Genomic DNA, 21,558 nt, shown 5'->3' on the forward strand with positions numbered 1-21,558 from the left:
GCCACCCATTTCCTTTTCACTGGGTCTGATTTAATGAAGACCACCTCATCATGGAAGAGAGGGTCAACCTGGGATTTGTTTGAACTCAGGTAGTCTATATATCAGTCTGGTTTACCTTATGAGATGTGCCCTAGCTCTTCTCATGGCGGACATGTTGTTTGTGTTGCGACGCTGTGCCTCCTGACCCACTGGCCCCCTGCCTCTCTGGCTCGGAGAGCACTGCTCCTCTCCTCAACAGGTGTCCCTGGGTAAAGAGCAACTCAAATGAGAACGTATAGAGAAAGAAAGACTCGTAACTGCCATTTAAAGGAGAGGAGAGAGGTATAGAGGGATAAAGAGAGGGTGAGCATTTTTCCTACACAGGCTATTTTTTTAAAGCACATCCACTCTTTGGCACAATGGGGTTGTTTCATAGCCTGCTGTGTAACACAGAAAGCTGGAGACAAAAAGAGAGCGGGAGAGAGGAGAATAAGAGATGGTGGAAGGGAGAGAGGTGGCGAGAGAAAGAGGGGGCAAAAGAAGGAGAGGAATCAAGTTAGAAAGTTTAATGAGAGATGTATAGATCTGCCAAAATGTTTAGGCCAGGAGATTCTTCAATGAGAGAAGTGTGGGAGACATTGTCCCTGGAGATGGGAGGTAGAAATAGCAAGTTAATTAAATTAAGGCCATGCAATTCAAATTCACTGCCCTCAAACACACAAACAAATACACTCACTCAAACAAATGGGAGCGCACACACACATACACAACAAATTAAGGCAATGAAGCCATTATCTCCCTGAAACAACTTTAATGACTAATGGATGCAGCCTGTTACGGGGTTGTTGAGCGGAGCAGTCGGAAACACTCTGCTGCTGTGTATCTGGAGTCTCTGTCAGGTGGGAACTAATGACTACATTCAGCTCTCTGTGATTAACAGTCCCACAGGTGACAGTGCCCACCACCCCAGACATGGCCCCTCTCTCTCTCGCTCTCTCTCTCTCTCTCTCTCTCTCTCTCTCTCTCTCTCTCTCTCTCTCTCTCTCTCTCTCTCTCTCAATTCAATTCAATTTCAATTTAAGTGCTTTATTGGCATGGGAAATGTATGTTAACATTGCCAAAGCAAGTGAAGTAGATAGTAAACAAAAGTGAAAAAAACAATAAATATTAACAGTAAACATTACACTCAGAAGTTCCAAAAGAATAAAGACATGTCAAATGTCATATTATGTATATATACGGTGTTGTAACAATGTGCAAATAGTTAAAGTAGAAATGGGAAAATAAATAAACATAAATATGGGTTGTATTTACAATGGTGTTTGTTCTTCACTGGTTGCCCTTTTCTTGTGGCAACAGGTCACAAATATTGCTGCTGTGATGGCACACTGTGGTTTTTCACCCAGTAGATAAGGGAGTTAATCAAAATTGGGTTTGTTTTCGAATTCTTTGTGGATCTCTGTAATCTGAGGGAAATATGTCTCTAATATGGTCATACATTTGGCAGGAGGTTAGAAAGTGCAGCTCAGTTTCCACCTCATTTTGTGGGAAGTGTGAAAATAGCCTGTCTTCTCTTGAGAGCCAGGTCTGCCTACGGCGGCCTTTCTCAATAGCAAGGCTATGCTCACTGAGTCTGTACATAGTCAAAGCTTTCCTTAAGTTTGGGTCAGTCACAGTGGTCAGGTATTCTGCCACTGTGTACTCTCTGTTTATAGCCAAATAGCATTCTAGTTTGCTCTGTTTTTTTGTTAATTCTTTCCAATGTGTCAAGTAATTCTCTTTTTGTTTTCTCATGATTTGGTTGGGTCTAATTGTGTTGTTGTTGTTGTCCTGGGGCTCTGTGGGGTCTGTTTGTGTTTGTGAACAGAGCCCCAGGACCAGCTTACTTAGGGGACTCTTCTCCAAGTTCATCTCTCTTTAGGTGATGGCTTTGTTATGGAAGGTTTGGGAATCACTTCCTTTTAAGTGGTTATAGAATTTAACGGCTCTTTTCTGGATTTTGATAATTAGCGGGTATCGGCCTAATTCTGCTCTGCATGCATTATTTGGTGTTTTTCATTGTACACTGAGGATATTTTGCATGCAGAGTCTCAATTTGGTGTTTGTCCCATTTTGTGAATTATTGGTTGGTGAGTGGACCCCAGACCTCACAACCATAAAGGGCAATGGGTTCTATAACTGATCCAAGTATTTTTAGCCAGATCCTAATTGGTATGTCAAATTTGATGTTCCTTTTGATGGCATAGAAGGCCCTTCTTGCCTTGTCTCTCAGATTGTTCACAGCTTTGTGGAAGTTACCTGTGGCGCTGATGTTTAGGCCGAGGTATGGATCGTTTTTTGTGTGCTCCAGGGCAACGGTGTCTAGATGGAATTTGTATTTGTGGTCCTGGCAACTGGACCTTTTTTGGAACACCATTATTTTTGTCTTACTGAGATTTACTGTCAGGGCCCAGGTCTGACAGAATCTGTGCAGAAGATCTAGGTGCTGCTGTAGGCCCTCCTTTGTTGGTGACAGAAGCACCAGATCATCAGCAAACAGTAGACATTTGACTTCAGATTCTAGTAGGGTGAGGTCGGGTGCTGCAGACTGTTCTAGTGCCCTCGCCAATTCGTTGATATATATGTTGAAGAGGGTGGGGCTTAAACTGCATCCCTGTCTTACCCCACGGCCCTGTGGAAAGAAATGTGTGTGTTTTTGTCAATTTTAACCGCACACTTGTTGTTTGTGTACATGGATTTTATAATGTCGTATGTTTTTTCCCCAACTCCACTTTCCATCAATTTGTATAGCAGACCCTCATGCCAAATTGAGTAAAAAGCTTTTTGAAATCAACAAAGCATGAGAAGACTTTGCCTTTGTTTTGGTTTGTTTGTTTGTCAATTAGGGTGTGCAGGGTGAATACGTAGTCTGTCGTACGGTAATTTGGTAAAAAGACAATTTGACATTTGCTCAGTACATTGTTTTCACTGAGGAAATGAACTAGTCTGCTGTTAATGATAATGCAGAGGATTTTCCCAAGGTTGCTGTTGACGCATGTCCCACGGTAGTTATTGGGGTCAAATTTGTCTCCACTTTTGTGGATTGGGTTGAACAGTCCTTGGTTCTAAATATTGGGGAAGATGCCAGAGCTAACGATGATGTTAAAGAGTTTAAGTATAGCCTCTCTCTCTCTCTCTCTCTCTCTCTCTCTCTCTCTCTCTCTCTCTCTCTCTCTCTCTCTTTCTGTTTCTCTCTTCTATACTCCCTAACCTTCTCTCTGTTTATCCGTGTTTCCTGTTGGTTAATCCCCTCGCTCTCTCATTTAATCTTGACTCACACTCACTCACACACATGCCCGTCGCACACACACTTTGTTAATCTAATGAAGACTTGGCTGTAGGTAATCTATTACACTAATTGAACTGGATCAACATCCTAAGAAGTCTGCCCCCAGCTGCACCTCTGGAGAAGGGATGTGGAGATGAAGGGTTTGGGGTGGGTGATGGAGGAGTGTATGGAGGGTGGGGGCTTCTCCTCTGCTGTGTTCAGGTGCTACCATGCCCTGTGTGAAGGCCTCTAAAGACATGGGTGGAGGTGGAGTGGGGAGTTGGAAGGGGGAGGTGGTAGGTATGGGCTAAACCCCTCCCTGTTGCTAGGGGATGTCTTCACTTAGTTTGTGTTGCTAGGCTGCCAATTCCCCCGTGCTAAGTGGAAGCGTTTTCCCTTCTCCTTCGTCCAGGCACCCCATCTCTATCTCTCTCTCTTTTCTTCCCTCCTTCCTTTTCTCAACCAAAATAACTTTACCAACCATCTATCACTATGCTCACGGGTCTACTGTTGCTAAGGAACACGTCTGAGACACACATACATGTCTATATCTACTGTATTTCCATGTCTATTGATATCTTTACACATAGGCCTGGGTGTCATGATATGAAATAATAATGAGCTCATGCCACCTGTGACCTGTGTTGAGTTCTATATTGCATCTAGTGCCACTAATGATGTCGATAATTGACTTAACAGAACGTGCTGCTTCTCAGAAAATATAACTTCTGTATTTCACATATAAGCCTCAGTTTTACCAACAGGTTGCATGCAGCAAATGAAAGAAAAATATAAAACATTGTACTTCAAAGGCTGCTGGAATGTTGTGAAAGACTCTTTGTAAGCAGTTTCATATCAAAATGTTTGAAAGTAACAGAATCTTCATTCAATAACTTCCTCTTCACTTTGATTCAGGAATTAAAGTCCCTGACTGTAATTTGTGTTGCAACCTTATTTAACTTAGCGTGGGCTGCTGTTTCATGTTTCATAAATAGATTACTGTGTGTTTACTGCTTTATTGTTAACAGGGAGGCAGGCTGTATTTACAAAAGGAATCAACATTTAAATCCTTGTCTGTTCTATAATTATAATACACTATTAAATGAATGAACAGAATGACATCTACACAGCATTAGTTGATACCACCAACTGTTGCCATTTACAAGTACCTGATCTAAATGAGAAAAGCTAATAGGATTATTCCAGCTTGGTGGACACCAAACACTTTGTTTGATCTCCAGTTATTATACAGTGATAAATAAACTGTAATTTACCCCCTGGAAGTCAAATTAAATATATTTGTGTAAAGAGCTAATCGTTATTTGTATACACACTTGTCAGTTCGCAGCCTAAAGCCGCTTATAACCAGACATGTCGTGAGCATCCTAAATTGCTTTTCACAGGCTTTGTTGAGCAGATATACAGAACATTAGGTCTGGGGCCTTTAATAGTCTCTCACATTATCTGAGGGAGTATTTTGAAAGCATCATGATAGCCTACACCTGCTCACCATAGAGTTGGTGCCATTGCTTCTTCATATAATAGCCTACTCTACAATGCCAAGGGACATGCAAGCATAAATTACTGTATATACATTATTATAATACTCCTGTTAAAATAGAAGAAATACTGAACCATGGAGGTTCTATGTGAATAATAGTAGTGGTCTGGTCTATGATAAGAAATACTGTCTACTACTCAGAGTGATATCACTGCTGTTCCAAGTCAATGTTCTTTACAATCAAAGTCATTGTGGATGCCAGAGATAATGACCTATGAGAATACAGTTCCCTGTTTGGCCATTAAAGAGGGCTTGATGGTAGTAAAGAGAACAGATGGTAATGGAAGCAGGATAATAATATCACTGTAGCAGGTGATCATCATGAGAAGAAGAATATGAACAGTTGGATACAATTGCCTCTTAAGGCTCCTTGTGAGGTCCTCTATCTTGACACAAGCTCAACACTGAAAGCCAAACTGGGAAGGGAAAAAGTCCTTACAAACCATTGAAGATATGCATAATATGAGCCTTGGAGACTCTTTCAGTAACTAGAATATGTCTAGCCAATCATATAGCCTATCACTAGGGCACATATGAGGTTTACAATACAAAGGCATGGTTGATGAGGTTGTGTCCATAGGGGGCAAAGACAATAAATTATCATACCCAATCTTCAATCTGCATGTAGATTATGGTGATTATGGTTGCTTTCAGTTTATGTCAGAGCATCGAAACCTACGCATCTCGTTGACAGGTATAGGCTACATTACCGTATAGTGCTGCAGAGATCTTAATGTTCATCGAGGGTGTTGGCTTCCTCGCAGCTGAAATAGCTTGACTGTTCACTTGAGACAGAAACTGATATTTGAATAAGGCATGTTAATAAAACAGAGAGAGGCTGCTACCCAGCAAGTTAATCTCAGAGAAAATAGCACCAGCATCTACACACACCGGGAAAGTATGCAGAGAGGGGAGGAATGGAAATAGACTTCTCTGCTGTAAAGTTTGCCCAGATTGATCAACTTGATAAAATTGATCCATCTCTCAATTCAAGTAGTCTGTCTCTGAATGTATCTCTCTCTGACTGTGCTTACTCCAAGGTTTAACTGTCACAATGGCATTTAGAGGATGAGTGCAGAACTGAACTGTACAGTACATCAGGTTCTTTTCAGAACCCTCTTTTGTTATTATACCTCCTGTTTCATTATGCAGTGAATATTAGAACGTTGGCACTTCAGGGAGAAATGCAGCTTGAGCAAAGTGTTGTAGGGATTGATACATTTATCTTCCAGAATTAAGGTTACAAAGCATTGCCATATTCTACATCCATCAGAAATCATCTAATGGGACTTCTTCAGTGGTGGTGTCAGACCATAACCAATCCTTGTACCATTGATTACATGCCTGCTGTCACTGACAGTCGATGAGGGCTGCATAAATCGTTCAATTCTCTACTCTCCGCACCCGCCCACCCACCTCCCCTCGTGGAGAGCGATGGTGTGGTCCACGGGGAACTCATCATCCCTTTAAAACGCGAGAGAGACTTGGCACAAAAGCGCACACACGCGGGCACAGGTGCGCATGCAGGGCAGTCTTACATACAGACGTACACCTCCTTCGATAATGTCCAAGGGGACCCGCTTGCGTAGAAGTTGTGTTCAGTTTATTACTTTGACTCGCAAGTTAGGGTTGTGATAGTTTCTCTCCGCTAATACGCACCGACATATATCAGCTTTTGGCCGTGCTGCAATTATCGAATTTAAAATAAGATTATACATTTCTCCTTTGATTTTTACTTGGGTTTCTTTTCACAGTCATATGACGCAAAGTGCAACTGCGAGCCAGGGTTTAGCCGTGAGTTTGTGTCTGTGGAACCGCGTGAGCCCATAGCTGCCATAGCTCTGTCAGACTGACATCCACGGAGACATGAACCGCTCCTTCTTCGACCAAGCCCAGGGCGCACTATTCAACAGGAGCCAAGTCCTCGCCGGCACTCTGGTGAACTGCTGCAACGGGACCGACGTGGCAACCAGTGACGGCGGCTCGTTGACGCTACCTCCAGACGAGCGGAAACTCTTCATCAGTCGCGTCGTACAGATCGCCGTCCTGTGCGTACTGTCGCTCACCGTCATGTTCGGCATCTTTTTCCTCGGCTGCAACCTCATGATCAAATCGGAGAGTATGATTAACTTTCTGGTGAAGGACCGGAGACCTTCCAAAGACGTAGAGGCGCCGGTGATGATAGGACTCAGCTAGTCTCTGGCGCGGGGATGGAGAATGGTGTGTAGCCGCGCGCCATGGACCCATAGCCTCACCACGCTGTCTTTGGGGCCGCATGATGATATGCAAAACGTTTGATTTCCTTACGAAATGTGTTTGCCAATAAAGACTACAATTGCAGTCAAGCGCGGCCAATTCCTCACGTCAAAAGTTCCAGCAGAACCAGGAATGCATGGTTGTTTACGCATAGGCTATTGGATATGGTTTTGTTTTTGACTGTCAACTTGAACAAAGTAATGAACTCTTGTGATAAAAATGTTTACACGCTGTTACCTCAAATTCTATTTGCAAAAGTCGATATTTCCATGATTGTTTAAGTAACAAAACAAACTCGTTATCAACGTTAGGCATGCAGATTGTATGTTTTTTCCGTTCCATTTCTGACAGTGGTCTATACATTTTGGACGTGGGTATTCTCTGAAAATATATTTTTCTTGATCCAGTTTCTTAGTAGCATGTCGGGCAAACACTCAAGGTGCAGGGATCTTGCACGTTTAACTAACCCCATCACTGCTTTAAAGAGTGTTTTATTGTCCAGTTCAGCATGCACGCGACTTGTTATGTAGCCTACAGTAGAAGGTGGTATTTGGACCTACTGTTTTTGCACTTTTTGAAAGCACCTGATGCTGCATGATTTTTGTACCAAGATGAAACTTGAATGAAAAGTGCAGCATGCTACGAATAAAAGTGACGTTGTCGTATCTCTTCATTGCCATCTATTGTACATAATGTACCTAGGCTACCTGTTGCAGTGGATTAGACTTATTCGTTTATGGCATAGGCATATCGCACAAAGCAGCATAAATAAGCAGTATAAATTAAACAAATGAGTTACATTTAAATGTGATCGAGGACCTTGTGCATGTTGTACTGTACTGTAATAGGAATAACAATAACAGTAACAATAATAATAATAATAAATGACAGTAATAATAACAACGATACTAATAATAATAATACAAATAATAATATTACTAGTCTATTATAATTATAATGATCTATTATAAGGATACATATTAATTGTTTTTAGACACATACGTCTAAACTTTTCACCCATTTGCACACAATTACGCACATAAATAACTGTGTGTAAAATCGAATATTGTTCAAATGAATAGATTTGTATTGGCTGCAAGACTGGTCCGTTTTAATGCACAGGTGAACGATTACTCAAGACTATTAAATGTAGTGCACTCATGCCTTGACTTTTATCAAAATTAATTTGTGAAGTTCTTATCTGACGATAAAGTGGAGATAATCCACAGAGGGTATGAGCCACAGAGGGTATGATCCACAGAGGGTATGATCCACGGAGGGTATGATCGACAGAGGGTATGATCCACAGAGGCCTTCTCTCTATAAAATCCATGCAGTCACATAAAGTCAAGGTTGAGTAGAGACATACCCCACTGGGCAGAAACTGGTTGAATCAACGTTGTTTCAATGTAATTTGTCAATTTATTGTGAAGTGGATCTATGTGCAAAATACATTCGATTTGAAAAAAGTAATCAACATTAAGTTGTTTTGAGGATGGAATTTCAACCACAGGATTATGTAATAATTGTAACCAATTTTCAACATAGACAAACCTTGTATAAAATATGTTGAATTTGTACCTTTGAAACAATGCCAGCTCTTCAATGTTGTATCCACTATCAGAAAAACAAAACAATAGGCTGGGCAGCACCTCCTACTGGTCTCCCATCCAGCATTTTACCCAAGCTCTGCTAGCTTTGATATTTGTCATTGACTATTACCAATGTGCTATAGTGAGAATGAATATTGAGAGCTCTCTAAATAACTAAATATATTCACTGTTGCTATCGAAGTCATTCCAAAGGGTAGGTTTAAACAGAGCAAATAAAATGTAACCTTACTTCATAAGTCATATATCATCAATATCATACTATTTAGGCCTATATAGCATTTGCGAAGTCATCAACAGCTATTGTTTAATTTCAACCCATGGTTCAACAAAAAATAGACAAAATATACAGTATAGGCCTATGGTTTCAAGCTTTGGTTGATTTCAAATGTAAGTTTGAAGTTAATCATTAATATGTTGGATTCACATCTCCATCTCAAACAAAAATCAAAGTTAAAGAATAGGACGAAATCAAATCAAACTTAATTTAAAGTGCATTCAAAGTTTGATTAGATTTAGTATTATTCTTTAACTTTGGTTTTTGGTTGAGATGGAGATGTGAATCCAACATATCAATTATTAATTTGTAGACAAACTGGATGTTGAAATGTGTTTGATTGTCAACGCAACCAAATATCAACATTTGAAGGAGAGGTATCTTCAGCTTGGATAGTTTCATCTGTGCCACTGTTTTATGCACAGTTCAGACGCCGAATTTATGGCGAGTTGAAGTGAATAGAAATTAAGAGCTGGCTGGCACAGTTAAGAGCTTTGCTTGACGTACTGATTGGTTTCATACAACCGCTCTCAACACTGCAGCTCAACACTGCAGCGACATCTTCGTCGGGTTTGGGTCGAATTCAGGCATAACAGCGACCTCCCACAGAAGTCCTCCACCTGCGAATCCGAGACCATGATTGTGCTTCGGTTGTGGGTGTGGTAGCGAAGCAACCTTTATTTGCATGCAATTTACATGTGTTTTGGTTGAGATGGAGACATGAATTCATTTTTCTAACATATTAATTATTAATTTGTAGACAAAGTGGAATTAAAGCCAGACTTAGCCCTAGTTCAAACACTGCTCTATCGCCACACCTAACTAAAAAAGACATTACCATGTCTCCCGACAGTGGAAGAACTGCTCTGGTGCGCCACATGAAACAGAGGCGTGCTTCATCCGCACAGCCCGGAAAGAGCGGCAGAGGCTGCCGAACTATTATCAAAAGTCCAATGAGGCGCAGTTAATGGTTTCAGACGGCACTCTAACCCCGCTCTTCCAATGAGAAAGTGAAGTATTTTTTAGTTAGGTGCCGCGATAGAGCGGTGTTTGAACTAGGGCTAAGTCTGGCTTTAATTCCACGTTGTCTACAAATTAATAATTTATATGTTAGATAATGAATTCATGTCTCCATCTCAACCAAAAATCTAAGTTAAAGAATAGTATTAAATCAAATCAAACTTTAAATGGACTTTATATAAAGTTTGATTTGATTTAGTCCTATTCTTTAACTTAGATTTTTGGTTGAGATGGAGACGTGAATCCAACATATCAATTATTAATTTTTAGACAAACTGGAATTAAAGTCAGTGGCACAAAATATACATCTCCTGCTTATAAAAGTGATTGAAAGCGCAGTGATAACACATTTGGATGACAACTAAACCAAAAATGAGACATTGTTTTTCCAATGGAATTTGGTTGTGCTTTTAGATGGTTGAAAGCATAGTGCTAACACATCCGAAATTCAATACATCTCTGGCTGTCTTTTTGAGTGGGTGAATAAAGGTTGACATTTCATTGATTAATGTCTCGCCCAAATATTACCCACATTGAAATGATGTGGTGTGCGCAGTGGGACAGTAGTCTACAGTATATGGTTCAGACTTCAGAGTCAGACTGAGGTATACCTACAAGTCTGGTCAAAATACTCTTAGCACTCAGCAAGGCGCTAAATGTTCTCTCAATGCAGGTTCCAGTCCATGAGACTCTTTTGTTGCCACACACACACACAAACACACACACACACACACACACACACACACACACACACACACACACACACACACACACACACACACACACACACACACACACACACACACACACACACACACACACACACACACACACACACACACACACACACACACACACACACACACACACACACACACACACACACACACACACACAGGTGGGGGGCTCATGAACCTCCACATTTATGAGGAATACTGGGTAGTGAACAGCTAACATTTTGAACAGCTAACCATATACTTCCAGTCCAAGCCCTACAAGCTAAACTTCAACACTTTTATCCAGTACACTGAATAAGGGCTTGTAAACCTAATAAAATAATACTTTGCACTGTCTACCTTGAGATGAGAGCCCAACCTCAGCTAAAACCCATAGGACTGGAACGACACTATATTGGGTTCACAGGATCTGGCCAGTTCTCTCTAGCCAAACCCTACAATTGACTGACCGCACCAGTTGACCACAATTAGGAACCCTTTCACCCCTCTACACCTCCTCACACCCCTGGGGTGTCTATCTACTGGACCCTAAGGGCTTTGGTCCAAGCACACCGTCTGTCCTCAAGACATCCACATGAATCTCTTTCCCTCAGGATATAAACAATGCTGGGGTAGAGAGAGGGACAGAGAGAGAGAGAATGAGAGAATGAGAGAGAGCGAGAGAGAGAGAGGAGAGACACATAGAGATAGGGAGACAAACAGACAGACAGACAGAGAGAGAGCAAGAGTGAGAGAGAGAGAGAGAGAGAGAGAGAGAGAGAGAGAGAGAGAGAGCATATGCAGCTGAATGCAGTCTCACAATGGCTGACATCTCTGGGCATTATACAGCCAAGAAACAGCTCGTCAAAGCCCCTTCAGACATCTCTCCTTCCCTTTCTCTTTCCCTCCCTTCCTCTCTCCATCTCTACCTGCTGTCACCCACAGCCTGTGAATTACACCTCTTAAAGTAGACCTCGCTCTGTTCACCCCCCAGCACCAAAACCCATCATACTTTTCACCACTTTCCCCGTCTTCCTGGAAGTTTCTTTGCATTTCAAGGAAATCACACCGGGTAGAGTCTACGTGAAATCTATCCCCCATCTTCCTCTCTTTCTCTGCCTCTCTCTCCCTCACCCATATATCCCTATCTCTGCTCTCCTCTCTGCTTTCCCCTACCCCCTCTACTCTTCTCACTCCCTCTCCCTCTCTCTCTACTCAGAAGCAACAAATGTTCTCATTATTATTTTATCACTTGTCAGGAGAGCTGAGTCTCTAAGAGGCGGATGAGTACGTCCCACACACACACACACACACACACACACATACACACACACACACACACACACACACACACACACACACACACACACACACACACACACACACACACACACACACACACACACACACACACACACACACACACACTAGCTCCTCATCCACTGAAGCATCCACATACACTCAGACTGAAATCCATTTAATCAAAAGAAGTGAAATAAATAACACACCACAACGTTCTGAGAATGTGGGCCCGTTGACATGGATACCACAAAATCCTTCGACTTAGATTTGAAGCCCATGAAACTTGAAGCCCTTTGCTGTAGATAGGACCACTCTTTGATCATTGACTAACAGCTGCTTATAAGCCACATTAACGATTATGAATCTAGATGTTTCCTCATGGCCACTCTGTGATCTGGAGAAGAAACACACTGTAGTGTTCTGAGATACAGTCGTGATCTGCAGGTGAATGCTGATTAAGAGAGAACAACGTGCTGCCCTATATTTAGAAGAAAAGGCGGTTCACTTCTTAACTCATTACATGAGACCCCAGACTTCCTGGGTGAGGGAGGGAGGAGGAGAGGGTGAGGGGGTGAGGGACGGATGGAGGAAAGCGAGAGAGGGAGGGAGACAGTCCAGCACACTGTTGTGTCGGAGGAAAAACAACATCTGTCATGAACCACTAGTTACAGCAGGGAAGATGACAATAACAGCAGAAAAATCTTAGATGTGAAAAAAGGGAAATGGTTAGCTACAACGCTCACTGATGGATCATAGAAACAATGGGACCTAATTGGAACTGTCATATCTGAAGTCCCTTAATGAAGATTAAAGATTAAAAGCAATGACATGCTTGATTATGCAAATTCCACTTTGAAGGATTGATTGATTGTGTGACAAGGATAAATTAAATAGCCACTGCAACAGTACAGTGTACTTATTGTATGTTCACCCAGACTACCGATCCAATGATCTTGATGCCTCTCAATCTTCCCCATCAACCGTTTTGAAACAATCATCCCTATCTCTCTCACACCAGTCCTCACCATCTCATTTGCATATTTAATTTGTGTGGGACAGATAGGGATGATTGTTTCAAAACGGTTGATGGGGAAGATTGAGAGGCATCAAAGATCATTGGATCGGTAGTCTGGGTGAACATACAGTAAGTACACTGTACTTTTGCAGTGGCTGTTTCTCATCCAGTCATTCAGTGCTAGACTGACAGACGTTAACCCTTCACCTTTGTGGAGAATGTGGCCCTTTATTGCTTCGGTACAGTGCTTGGAGCGCTCCATAGAGCTATATTAGCTTGTCAGGCAACGTCAGGGGTGACCTTTTACAACAGAAACAGCAGTGGATATAATGAACCCTATACCAGGACAGGAAACATAACAGAAATAATGGTGATTAAGCCACGGTTGGTATTTAACACTTAGTGGAATAATACATCAGATGATTCACCAGCAGAGAAACTTCATCTGGAATGAAACTTTCACATATTACATTGGTTTCTAGTGTTGCCGAATATGTTCTGTCTGGGAATGGTTTTGAGTATTTGAGAGATATCCAAAATACACATTTGCCAGGGAGAGATGATGCCAACCTTTTACAAAAACAAGTATCTATTCTCCCTGTATCTTGGGGGAAAGCAATCCACAATAGACACATTATCTGTGCCGGCACCAGGCTTACTAGAATTGAAGTGGCCTTTCTCAACCCAATTCAAGTCATTTCTAATGGGATGTGCTGAAGAGAACGGAGACAGCAGAGGCAGTGCAGTGACACTACACAATAGCGACATGGAATAGTAAAACCCCTCTTCTATCTCTCCCTCCTGCATCCCCCTTTCTGATTCTTCTCAGGTAGATGGAGATGCATTCTTAGTCAGCCATTTTGTGAGGCTGGTAGCCATACTGACTCCGGTCTTCTTCTCAAGAAACACCCACACGTATAATACACTTTCAGTCAATAAAACAGTCAATAAACTAACACCTGTACTCTTCCACTGTGTTACATTTTCACGAACATAAATATTCTTACTATAGTACAGGGAGAGGGGAAGGTTTGGCATGTTGAATGCAAGTCACTGGTGATGATTGCTCATTGTGTGTGCAATATAATGGCATGCAGTCAGATATGAACCGTGTGGATTCTTCAGCTCCAGGGTGAAGTGCATTTACCTGCACAGTCCTGAACCGCCTTAGCTGTCAGCATGTCATCCTGTTCTCCTCTTTCCTCCTCACCATCCTCCTTTCTCCTTCTTTCTTCCTTAGCTTTCTATCTGCTGTGCTATATATATATATTTGTTTTTTTTGTGGGGATGGATCAGCTTAATATTGCAGATAGATTGTATCTTCTATCAATGTAATTGTCTGCATCACTTCCAATCCCCCATGTTTTTTATATATATACTCCCCTTTATTACTTTTCAACCCCGCCATCCTTTCCCTACTTGGAGTAAATTAGTGAACAACAATGCCCAGGCCTCTACTTCCGGTCTATACTTACTATCTACACCTTATGGACAGAGTTAATTTTACAATAATTCTATTATATATATATATATATATATTTTATTTTATTTTATTTTTTTATTTTATTTTTTTGCTCCTGAACTTCTTCTACTCTCAACCTCTCCGATAATTTCCATGATGTCCATCCGGTTTGCTTCTATATGCCATATCTTTCTAACTGTGTTCTTTCCCAAAAGCTCCCAACATACAACCTATATACTTATTATGGACACAGTATGCTTACATTATTAGCTATCTTTGTTATTATTTGTTGTTATTTGTTATTAGTCCCATCCTTCAACTCTATTCAATACCTCCCATCTATCTCTTAACACCATCCATATAGGATTTCTATTTGCCATTTGTATTTCAACCGTACTGTGATGTTTTACAAAAGTTCTAAACCTTTCTATTATCATTGCTTCTACAGATTGTGAATTAAAAATAAACATTTTTGCTAAAAGTATTATTATATTATTGATTGATTGACTATGACTTTTCAGATCACCCAGTAATGCTATCTGCAAGGTTAGCTCCAGGTAAATATTGCAATCCTTTAGCCATTCCTGGACCTGTTTCCAAAAACAAGCTACAAATGGACAGAACCAAAACAAATGATCTAACGATTCTGTCTCTTCACAGCAAAATCTGCAGAGCTGGGAAGATTGTATCCCCCATATAAATAACATTATATTGGTAGCAAGAATTTTCTATAATAATTTAAATTGAAAGATTCTAATTTTTGAATCCGGTGTCGTTTTGCATGTCAGTTCATAAACACCATGGGATCGGTACGTCTAAGATCTCTTCCCAACTATTTTGCAATCTATATGGGACGGCTGTCAATCCTTTGGTCCTTAAGTGAAACTGATATACTTTTTTATTTATCACAGTTTTCCTTAACCAATTATGTTCTTTAATGCAAGGCCGACAGACAAGTTCCTTACTTTCTCCCCCTTCCACTTTCCTCTTCCACTTTTGCGGTAAGGCTGCAATTATTTGGTTGTAATTTTGGGTAGAGCAGACATTTCCATATTTTTTTGTTAGCTGCATGTGCGACATAACTCCACCAGTCCTACCGATGATATCATTTACGAAGATTATACCTTTTTTAAACATTCTGTCAAAAAATAAAGGTTTTTTGTCAATTAGTATATTTGAATTTAACCACAATATTTGTTGCATTATTTGTTCTGTCGTTTCTGGAGGATTAAATTGAAATTGCAACCAACTTTCTATGGCTTGTTTTAGAAATAGTGATATTTGGGAGATGATTTCCTTTTCAAATAACTGCAAAAGAGTTGTTGTAATCTGAATAAAGGGGAAAAGGCCTTTCTTGAACATTGGGTGAGACAATCTTACTGATTTGCTTGAGTACCAGTTCGGATTTAAGTATAACTTTTGTATGACTGAAGCTTTTAGTGATAGGTCTAATGCTTTAATATTTAATACTTTCTGTCCTCCGAATTCATATTCATTATATAAATATGCCCTTTTAATTTCATCTGGCTTGCCATTCCAAATAAAATTGAATATTTTTTTCTCATATAATTAAAAAAACTGTTCGCTAGGCGTAGGCAAGACCATAAGCAAATAGGTAAACTGGGATAATACTAAAGAGTTAATCAGGGTGATTTTTCCACAAATTGAAAGGTATTTTCCTTTCCATGGTAGTAAGATCTTATCTATTTTTGCTAACTTTCTATTAAAATTTATTGAAGTGAGATCATTTATTTCCTTTGGGATATGTATTCTGAGTATATCCACATCACCATCAGACCATTTTATTGGTAAACTACATGGTAATGTAAAACTGTATTTTTTAGTGATCCAATACATAATATAGTACATTTGTCATAATTTGGTTGTAATCCAGAGAGGTTAGAAAATGTATCTAGATCCTCAATGAGGCTGTGGAGGGATTCTAGTTGTGGATTTAAAAGAAAACATGAATCATCAGCATACAATGACACCTTTGTTTTTAAGCCCTGTATTTCTAATCCTCTGATATTATTATTGGATCTGATTTTAATAGCTAACATCTCGATGGCCACAATAAATAGATAAGCCGATAGTGGACAACCTTGTTTCACTCCTCTTGACAGTTTAAAACTTTCTGAGAAATAGCCATTATTTACTATTTTACACCTAGGGTTACTATACATGATTTTGACCCATTTTATAAGAGATTCTCCAAAATTGAAATGCTCCAGGCATTTATATAAAAACCCCAGTCGAACTTTATCAAATGCCTTTTCGAAGTCTGCTATGAATAGCAGGCCTGGTTTTCCCCATATTTTCCATAGTGTTCTATTGTTTCCAATACTTGCCTTATATTATCTCCAATGTATCTTCCATGTAAAAAACCTGTCTGATTAGAATGAATAATATCCGACAATACCTTTTTAATTCTATGCGCTATACATTTTGCTAGGATTTGTGCATCACAACACTGAAGTGTAAGGGGCCTCCAATTTTGTAAATGGACTGGATCTTTATATTTTCCACTTGTATCCTGTTTCAGTAATAATGAGATCAGACCTTCTTCTTGAGAGTCAGATAATCTACCATTTACATAGGAGTGGTTAAAACATGCTAATAACGGTCCTCTTAGTATATCAAAAAAGTTTTGGTATACCTCGACTGGTATGCCATCCAACCCTGGAGTTTTCCCAGACTTAAAGTCTTTAATTGCATCCAGTAGTTCCTCCTCTGTAATTTCATCTTCACATGAGTCTTTCTGTGTGGCTGTTAATTTGACATTATCAATAGAAAAAAATCTCTACAATTAGCTTCAGTTAGAGGAGATGGAGGCGACTGAAAAGAAAACATATGCTTAAAGTACTTTGTTTCTTCCTTCAAAATATCATTTGGTGAATCATGGGTGACTCCGTCAATTGTAACCAGTTTCATTAAGTTATTTTTGGTAGCATTCCTATGTTGAAGATTAAAAAAGAATTTTGTGCATTTTTCCCCATATTCCATCCAGTTTGCTTTATTTTTATAATATATTACACTTGATCTTTCTTGAATAAGTTTCTCCATTTCTTTTTGTTTTTCCTCTAATTTATTCTGAGCCTCTATGTTACAGTTTTTATTGCCATCTATCTGTTCTGTTAGACTTTCTATTTCCTTTTTTAGTATAAACTCTTTTGACCTAAATTGCTTTTGTTTTCGAGATGAGTACTGAATTGCATGGCCTCTAAAGGCACATTTAAAGATGTCCCATACAATAAGGGGATTCGCTGTACCTATGTTATGTTGGAAAAAGTCAGTTATAAATTCCTTTGTTCTAATTATAAATAAATTATCATCCAATAGGCTTTGATAACATTTTCAATATCCTCGCCCACGTGGAAATTCAGTAAGAGTAATGTATATGCCTATTATATCCTCCTGAGAACCAAGGAAAATATTGTTTTTCCTAATCATATTTTTTGTGATTCAATAACTGTTTAGGGTTAAAAAAAGCATCCTACAATTTCCATATTTTAATTTTAATTAAAATTTTTTATTTTACAGCATGTCCACTGTAGTGGACAACAGGATCATTTGAGTACGAAAAGAGACACATTTGGTAGATACAAATTTTTACAGAGTTCTTACAGATTACAGAGTTTTTATGAACTAAGAATACATACATTTTGGGCTGTAGATTGATTATTATCCAAGAATACAGACATTTTGATTATACAATACACATTAATCATTCTTGAATCCTTTTCCTTACATTTCGCAAGGATAGCTTTACTATTAAAGCTTAACACTTTGTTATGTCCATATCCTTTGATTGGTCCCCTTGAATCCTTTCAGTGTTATTTGAACAATGAACATATAACTAATGTGTAACAGATTTATTTTAGATTTTTTCCTTCTGTCAAACTGAATCCAATCTAGCTTTTTCCTTCACTCTTCATTTTGTTCTTAGTATTTTCTTTGTTAGTGGTGAAAGTCCTGGAAGCAATTTCTCTTTTTGGTAATGCAGAGGAACATCTTGCATTTGGTACATCTCATGTACGTCTTGCTCTTGCAGCCCTTATTTCTGCATCTTTCTGCATGCTTGGTATCCATCATCTCAGGCATGTGCATGGCTCCTAGTCTGCGCACAGATGGCTCTGGTTGTGGGATCCTCATTTTAGATGGTGGCTCATACTCATCCTCACTCTCTTCACAGCTGTTTTCCAGTTCCGGACTCTCCAACAGCTCCTCAGCTAGGAGTAGTTTGAAGTCCAGGTACTGATGTGTGTTCTTGGATGGTCTGTGCAGAGCTTTGCTGTCAGACTGGTATTGTATCCAGGAGTTGGTGATGGCAACATCAAAGAAGTGACTGATCACGCGCGATGTCCACTTCTTGGTCCTGCTTGACATACGATAGAAGCTAAGCATGCGATCACAAAGATCTACGCCACCCATGTTATCATTATACTGCTTAATTACTGCTGGTCTTTTAACCTGGACCAGGTGCTTTTCTTTCTGGGACCATCTGGTACAGATGTCTTCTGGGTCTTTCCCATGTACAGTGGATGCCATGAGCACTGGTTTGTTGTCGAACCATTTTGTGATGGCCAGCTCAGGACTCTTTCTGGCCACTGACACTGATGTTCCTCTCCCCTCTTTTTTCAACTGTTTGTCTACTGGCAGCTGGCACAGCTTTGGGACACGGTTCTTCATTATAGTTCCAGTTGCAGGAAGGCCCTTTGCCAGCAATGCATCCAATAGATCTATGGTTGTGAAGTACCTGTCAAAGAATATGTGGCTTCCTGTTGGAACAGATTCAACCATGCGTAGAACTGCTGCAGCTCCAACTCCTAACCTTTGGACTGTAAAGGTATTCTTCCCTTGGTAGACTTCAAAATCAAGCATCAGACCATTTGGGGATGCAAGGACAAAGACCTTTAGGCCAGTAGGGTTTGGCTTGCCGGGAACATATTGCCTGACTGGACAACGGCCTGTGAATGGGATGATTTGCTCATCAATGCAGACCCTTTCTGGCTTTGCAAGGCTGAGACAGCCTTGGCGCACACGATCGAGTATTGGCCTGACTTTCCAAAGAATATCTGCCTTCTTTGTTTCCTCTGTTACAGCCAGGTCATTGACAATCTTGAGGGAATTTCTTATCCTGAAGAATCTATCCCTAGTCATTTTGCTACTTATGACTGGCACTTTAGTTTTGTTGGGCCAAAACATTTTAATTCTGGGATAGCCAAGGCAGGCCATGTGGACTGAAATGCCCAAGAAGATTTTTATTTCTTGTGGCGTGGTGTTCATGCACACTCCTTTGATTTGCAGCTCTCTTTGATTTGTGTATGTTGCCAAATCTTCAAAGACCTTGTTGTCAATGTACTGTGAAAAGTATTCAATTGGACTCCAGTCTGCACGTGTTGTAGGGTCATCTTGACACACAGGAAGCCCAGGTAACACAGGTGCAAATCTGATATGAAGGAAAAAGAATAATAAATGATAAGTAATAACAGTTTAAATACTCAATGCAGCTGAATTTAAAATTGTGGAACTGCATCAAACATACATGTTACTCCTGGCCCACAGAGGGCGACGAGTTTCCTGTTCATCCCTGTCTGTATCTGTGTCTGTGTCTGCATCTGTCCCTTCAACTGAGCCTTCTGCATTGTCTTCCTCTTCTTCATCACCGTTTTGTATCACTGGTTGAAACTTATCCTCATCTCTCTCATCATCTGACAACTCCAAATCTGAATCTCCCTCGACTATTCGGTAAATAATTATTTCTGCTTCAGTTCTGTTTCCCTACGACAATGTGGGAGTCATTATTTACATGAAGATAGTCCTGATGTCCACTATAATTGACATTCATAAAATGGCAAATCTTTCAAAAGATACATAATTTAGTTGCTATCAGAACTAAATATATGATTCCTAACACCTTCATGAACAAGAAAATATATGATTATCATAGTAACAAAACCATAGACAAACAATATTTGACTTACCTCTCATCTTTCCATAAAATGTGCTTGTTCCTTTGCCGTCCATTTTGAAAGGAAAGATAGAGGCGGTTCCCAGCCTCCCAGCCAATTAAATGACATATCACTGAAAAGCCCAGGATGTCCTCTGTACAGTACAGCAGGAATTCAGAGACTTGCACAAAATATTCCAAGAAGAGGGATGAAACTCAAATGTCCACAACATTGGACATAAGTCAATGGGCGGGGTCTCAGGAGGCTAAGATGGTCCGACCGCATTCTGTCCCCTATCAACACTTTTTAAACTTTTGGTGCCAACGAGAATGAGATAAGAAAGAAGTCAAGACGACTAGCTTGATTCAGTCTCCGCCATGTATATCTCACTAGATCAGTATATTTAAGCCTCCATATATCTACTTGTTCTAATGTATCCATGACATTCACAATTTCCTTAAGAGCATGTGGGTGATTGTTTGTGGTGTGATTTCCTTTACGGTCCATTGAGCTATTTAAAACAGTATTATAATCCCCCACCATAATAATGTTGTCTGCTGTGCTACTTTCCATCAGCCAGCCCCAGTCCTGAATTCACGTCACACAAATGTAGAAGACTGATATAATTTAGCAGCATGCACCAGGTGTACCAGATAACAACTGATGAGACAGATGCTTTTGGTGGATTTGAAGAGACTTCAAACCGCAGGATATGAAAGGAATTATTATGGAAATTCAGCCAGCTAACTCAGCCTTCAGTTTGCCATTCGTCTCCACTATTATACCTAAACCAATGTGGAATATAGGTCCTCTAAAATGTTGATTCTTATGAACTAATTGACGATATTGACGCTTGCAGTGAAGTTCAACATCATTATAAAAAAACAGAATAATGGGCAGACTATGTCTATGACTCCCTCTCATATATTGACATTCAGACCTCTTGACTTCATTTACCAAACATATAGGATTCTGAATTGAATAGATCTAATGATACTCTAACCATATGAACGTTTGAGACTGAGCATTATATTACTGCGGCGCTCGTTGTCTGCAGAGGCAGCCCTTTGGCAGTGTGGCCAAATCAAATTACCATGAAGAG

At 40.0% G+C, this 21,558-nt stretch overlaps 2 protein-coding genes across 2 annotated transcripts; one reads left to right on the forward strand and one right to left on the reverse strand.

Moving 5' to 3' along the window:
* Positions 1–6,343: 6,343 nt before the first annotated feature.
* On the forward strand, positions 6,344–7,776 carry LOC121570228 (reprimo-like protein). Its single transcript, XM_041881710.2, has one exon. The coding sequence runs from the start codon at positions 6,714–6,716 to the stop codon at positions 7,041–7,043; it is 330 nt and encodes a 109-aa protein (XP_041737644.2). The 5' UTR covers positions 6,344–6,713; the 3' UTR covers positions 7,044–7,776.
* A 10,596-nt stretch (positions 7,777–18,372) lies between these two features.
* On the reverse strand, positions 18,373–20,551 carry LOC123482268 (piggyBac transposable element-derived protein 3-like). Its single transcript, XM_045209351.1, has 2 exons — positions 20,490–20,551; positions 18,373–19,954 (listed from the first exon to the last, which is right to left on the reverse strand). The coding sequence occupies exon 2, from the start codon at positions 19,789–19,791 to the stop codon at positions 18,463–18,465; it is 1,329 nt and encodes a 442-aa protein (XP_045065286.1). The 5' UTR covers positions 19,792–19,954; positions 20,490–20,551; the 3' UTR covers positions 18,373–18,462.
* Between the last annotated feature and the right edge of the window lie 1,007 nt (positions 20,552–21,558).

The sequence above is a fragment of the Coregonus clupeaformis genome, chromosome 30, assembly GCF_020615455.1.
Source record: "Coregonus clupeaformis isolate EN_2021a chromosome 30, ASM2061545v1, whole genome shotgun sequence".
NCBI lineage: Eukaryota > Metazoa > Chordata > Actinopteri > Salmoniformes > Salmonidae > Coregonus > Coregonus clupeaformis.

What these genes read in the sequence shown, in the direction of transcription:
- LOC121570228 (XM_041881710.2), top strand. Translation starts at nt 6,714, where the DNA reads ATGAACCGCTCCTTCTTCGACCAAGCCCAGGGCGCACTATTCAACAGG.
- LOC123482268 (XM_045209351.1), bottom strand. Translation starts at nt 19,791, where the DNA reads ATGAACACCACGCCACAAGAAATAAAAATCTTCTTGGGCATTTCAGTC.